This window comes from Silene latifolia, chromosome X (genome assembly GCF_048544455.1).
Source record: "Silene latifolia isolate original U9 population chromosome X, ASM4854445v1, whole genome shotgun sequence".
In the NCBI taxonomy this organism is placed as follows: Eukaryota; Viridiplantae; Streptophyta; class Magnoliopsida; order Caryophyllales; family Caryophyllaceae; genus Silene; species Silene latifolia.
The window spans coordinates 148,213,856-148,219,410 of record NC_133537.1 but is presented as its reverse complement, the minus strand read 5'-3'; the positions used below and the strand labels follow the sequence as shown (position 1 = coordinate 148,219,410).

General features: G+C 44.9%; 1 protein-coding gene across 1 annotated transcript; it reads right to left on the bottom strand.

Moving 5' to 3' along the window:
- Positions 1 to 2,934: 2,934 nt before the first annotated feature.
- Positions 2,935 to 3,372, bottom strand: LOC141618539 (uncharacterized). Its single transcript, XM_074435643.1, has one exon. It carries the CDS (start codon positions 3,370 to 3,372, stop codon positions 2,935 to 2,937), a length of 438 nt encoding a protein of 145 aa, XP_074291744.1.
- Positions 3,373 to 5,555: the final 2,183 nt, after the last annotated feature.

Sequence of the window (5,555 nt, the reverse complement as noted above, 5' to 3'; positions counted from 1 at the left end):
CCCCGAAGTTCATACCTTACCCAAAACAAAAGTAACACCAACTACCCAAAGGTACTAAAGACACCAACTATGGCCAACAAAACAACCTAACTATAGCTCAAAGATATAAACAACACAACCAGCTCGACCTCAAACTAACAAAAAAAAAAACATGCGACCATCTCCTATCCCCCTTAAAAGACAACGGTTACGTCCCCCTAACCACACATACCCGATCTAAAAGGTGAGGAAAGCGATCTCTCATAGACTCTTCCGGTTCCCAAGTGGCCTCTTCCACATTGTGATTAGACCATAGAACCTTACATAAGACGGTCTCGCCGTTCCTTGTCTTGCGCACCTTATGGTTTAAGATCTCCTTAGGAACCTCCGCATACGTTAGAGACTCATCTAACTCGATATTCTCAACCTCAAGTACATGTGAGGGATCACTCACATACTTCCGGAGTTGTGATACATAAAACACATTATGAACCCGGTCAAGCGATGGTGGTAAAGCTAGCCGATAGGCTACTTCACCTATCTGGTCCAAAATCTCATAAGGACCGATGAACTTCTGACTCAACTTTCCTCGCTTGCTGAACCTCATTACTCCTCGCAAAGGTGACACTTTCAAGAGAACCTTGTCACGTACTGCGAACTCAATGTCCCTACGATGCAAGTCCGCGTAACTCTTTTGCCTATCTTGAGCTACTTTCATCTTCTGGCGAATCAAGTGTACTTGCTCAATCATGTCCTGCACCATCTGTGGCCCCAAAACCACAGCCTCAGCACTATCATCCCAACATACCGGACTCCTGCACTTCCTGCCATATAAAGCCTCAAAAGGTGTCATCCTAATGCTAGAGTGATAGCTGTTGTTGTATGAAAAATCAATCAAGTCCAGCCTATCCTCTCAACTTCCACCAAATTCCATAGCACAAGCTCGTAACATGTCCTCTAGAGTCTTGATAATCCTTTCAGTCTGACCATCTGTCGTAGGATGAAATGTTGTACTCGTCTTTAAGGTAGTTCCCATCAATTTCTGCAGCTCTTGCCAAAACCGTGATATGAACTGCGCATCTCGATCCGACACTATATCCTTTGGTACCCCATATAACCAAACCACATGCTTCCTGTGTACCCCAAAGCTAGCTGAATCTTACTCCAAGTGTCTTTCATTGGAATAAAGTGAGCTGACTTTGCTAAACGGTCGACGATAACCCAAATCATATTGTTACCTTGCTGAGTCCTTGGTAACCCCACGATGAAGTCCATAGAGATCGACTCCTATTTTCATTCCGGTACCTTAATTGACTGAATCTTACCTTGTGGTCTTCGTTGTTCTCCCTTTACCCTTTGACACATTAAACACCTAGCCACGGTCTCAGCAATCTCTCTCTTCATATTAGGCCACCAAAATGTCTTCTTTAAATCCTTATAAAGCTTGTCACCACCCAGATATACGGAATAAGGAGTGAAATGAGCCTCCGTCATGATCAACTTCTTCAAGTTAATGTCAGTAGGTACACACCACCTCTCATCAAAATGAACACTAACCTCGAAACTGTGCCACTCGCTACCCTTGACTTCAACTCCTGAATCTTGGGCTCAAGTTCCTGTTTCCTCTTTATGTCATCATACAAATCCGGCTCCATAGTCAAGTCACCGATGGCATCGCCCTTTCGAATCATATGGACCCCCATCTTAATCATCTCATCCCCCAGTTTCATCAAAGACATATCAGTGCACAACGAATGCATACTCTTCCTACTCAAGGCATCCGCCACCACATTAGCCTTCCCCTCATGATAGATTATTTCCATATCGTAGTCTCCAATCAACTCCATCCATCGTCTCCGACGCATGTTTAACTCTTTCTGTGTGTAGATGTACTTCAAGCTCTTATGATCTGAAAACACCTTAAAGGTCGCCCCATAGAGATAGCGTCTCCAAATATTTAGAGCAAAAACCACGGCACCCAATTCTAAATCGTGAGTAGGATAGTTCTCGTACGGCTTCAGCTGACTCGAAGCATAAGCGATAACTTTCCTATTCTGCATCAAGACACAACCCAACCTCTTCTTTGAAGCATCGGTATATACCTCAAATTTCTCACTTCCCTCAGGTAGAGCTAGAATAGGAGTTGTGGTCAAACGCTCCTTCAAGGTTTGGAACGCTGTTTCACAACTCTCATCCCAACAAAATCTGGTCTCTTTCCTCATCAAAGCTGTCATAGGCCTATCGATCTTAGAGAAGTCTTCACAAACCTCCTGTAGTAGCCAGCTAAACCCAAGAAACTCCGGATCTCAGAAACATTCTTTGGTGCCTCCCAGTTTGACACTGCCTCAATCTTACTAGGATCCACAGACACTCCATCTCTTGAGATCACATGGCCCAGAAAAGCCACTTTCTTTAACCAGAACTTGCACTTAGATAGCTTGGCTTACAACTGATTATCTCACAAGGTCTGTAGTACCAACCGTAGGTGCTCTTCGTGCTCCTCCCTAGTCTTAGAGTAGATCAAGATGTCATTAATAAAGACAACCACAAACCTATCCAAGAACGGGCTGAAGATCCGGTTCATAAGATCCATGAATATTGCTAGTGCATTAGTCAACCCAAAAGGCATCACCACATACTCATAGTGACCATGCCGCGACCGAAAAGCTGTCTTTGGAATATCCTCATCTACTATCTTCAACTGGTGATAACCCGACCTCAAATCGATCTTAGAAAACACTCCTCCGCCACTCAGCTGGTCGAAAAGATCGTCAATCCTTAGCAAAGGATACTTGTTCTTCACGGTGACATGGTTTAACTCTCTATAGTCGATGCACAGCCTCATACTCCCGTCTTTCTTTTTCGCGAACAAAACTGGTGCACTCAAGGTGATACACTAGGTCGAATGTACCCCTTGTCTAACAACTCACTCAGCTATTTCTTCAACTCTTCCAACTATTTAGGTCTCATCCGGTATGGTGCTTTAGATATAGGTCCCGTCCCCGGTTTGAGTTCAACACTAAAGTCGATGTCCCTCTTTGGAAGCAACCCCGGTATCTCATCTGGAAAAACATCACCAAACTCCCCAACCAATGGTATATCAGATGCTGATGGCTCATCTACCCGCATATCCCTTACATGACAAAGGATTAAAAGACACTTCTTTCTCAAACACGACTTTAAAGTCATTACCGTGATCAACTTCATCTTAGGCTTTACCACTAACCCCCTATATGACACTTTGACTCCCTTAGGCCCTTTTAAAGACACTCTCTTTTGCCGACAAGCTATCTTAGCCTCATACTTGCCCAACCAGTCCATCTCGACTATTACCTCAATCCCATCCATAGGAAACTCTAACAGATTGACCGGTAAGTCTACTTGTCCAACCATCATGGACACCCCTCGATATAACTAAGAACATGAAACTGACTCCCTTGAAGGTATAAACACGTTATCTTTTACCAACTCATATTGTTCCAAATCCATAGCTAAGGCATGACTTCTAAATACAAAAGAGTGGGTTGCCCCTGAATCAAACAGAGTAAAAGACGGCTTATTATGAACAAGGAAAGTACCAGTAACAACATGAGCATCATCCTCAGCTTCCTGCTTGCCCATCATAAAAAGCTTCCCACTATTCTTCTGGCCTCCACCCAGGATCGTATTTGCTGAAGTGGTAGGTTTGGCAGTCGAGTTCTTCGTCACACTGTTGTTTGAACGCTGATAGGACCCTCCATTATTGCGGTTGTAGCCGCTATTGTTGTTGTTTTGGCCTCCATGGTTACCCCACGACCAAGCTTGCCTATTACTAGAGAAACTATGACTTGGAGCATGCGAAAAGTTCCCTTGTTATGACCTTGGAAAACCTCCTCCTCTTGCAGCACTCGTACACTCCTACCTCTTGTGACCCGTACCACCGTAGTTGAAACACGTAAGATTGGAGTTATCACTAGTAATCCGAACGCCTCATCTTCCCCAAGTTTGAGATCCCCCTCCATAATTAGATCCTCCAAAAAAAGTCCTAACCTGATTATAATTGCTCCTCTTGTGGCCCGATTGATTTCCATCCTCACTCTCAACCTTTTTCTTTTCAGCACCCTTTTCTTTAGCCTCTTTGGCGAAGTCCACTAGCCTCTCAGCGTGCCCCGCCCCTTGCATAAACCTCTTTCAGATCCATGAGTACCCCAGCTCGTAGCCTATCCATGATCCTCAATGCTAACCCCTTCTCAAACCGAAGAGCCAAGCTCCGTTGACTTAGTTGCATATCCTCCGCGTACCGCGACATTTCGATAAACCGGTGATAGTACTCGGTGACAGTCATGCTATCAGCCATGGAAAAGGAATCGAACTCCGCTCTCAACTTATGGCGAATGTGCTCCGACACAAAGTGATCTCTCATAACGCTCTTGAATCCCACCCATGGAATAACAGTTTGATCCAAATTCCTGTAGTAAGCACGAGCCTCTTCCCTCTCATCCTACCACCAAACCCCGGCCTCACCCCTTAGGTAGAACGCAGCCTGTTCTACCATCATCTCCTTCGGCACTTAGCTACCTCTAACACACTCTCCATCTCCCGATGCCAATTATCAAGCAGCTTTGGCTCACCAGTGCCCTCATAGGTAGTGGGATTGAAGCGAGAAATGGTGGTGCAAAGCCAGGATGCATCCACTGGGTTCTCTTCCCCTTTTCCCACATTCTTGAGTGCCTCAATGAGGGCGTCTTATTGCTCAATTATTGTGGCAACCTCGTCCAGAGTCATCTCTGATGCCTGAATGTACGCGACCGATCTCTTTGGTGGCATTTTGAGCTGATATAACCAAGATAAACATAAGCACATAGCGTACGGCTCAAAATAAACAAAACATCCGCCAAAGAAGTACTCGGTCGAGTACCTAGAAGTACATGAAGCCTACTCCAGCAACTGAGCTCCAAAACACATAAAGCCTACTCGGTCGAGTACTCGAGGCACTCGGTCGAGTACGTCCCACTCGGTCGAGTGCCCCTCTTACTCGGCCGAGTGGTCATGACCAGTAGCTACTATTCTCACGTACCCATACTCTGTCGAGTGCTTGGCTACTTGGCTGAGTATCCCCTACTCGGTCGAGTACCCGCCCTGCTCGGCCGAATCATGCCAAACGATCTACCCTTCGGCTTTAACATCACATATATCTTTACATACATCATTCCTAATCATGTTACTATCAATCAAAGCCAAGTAATAACACCCAAACATGTTTCATATAATCAACAATACTCTTCTATTCATGCAATCATATACTTTCAATCCATTCCAACATCCCAGAAGAAACATATATATGTAACGCATGTAACGGTTCCCCAAAAACTCCCCACAATGACCGGCTCAAAGTTGTAAGGGCCAAAATGCAGCTTTAGGACGTCTCCTAAGCCTTTGCGGTAGCTCCAAACAACTCTTACCCGGGTTCATTTTAATTAGACACCCTATGTTCGTTTTGTTCATTGGTTTTAGGTTCCAAAATCGTCGCTCTAATACCACTTTGTAACACGCTCATATACAAAGGCGCCTTACCAAGGACCACCCTAGTATATAAA

Coding starts and splice junctions, on each gene's coding strand:
- LOC141618539 (XM_074435643.1), bottom strand. CDS start 3,372: ATGGTTGGACAAGTAGACTTACCGGTCAATCTGTTAGAGTTTCCTATG.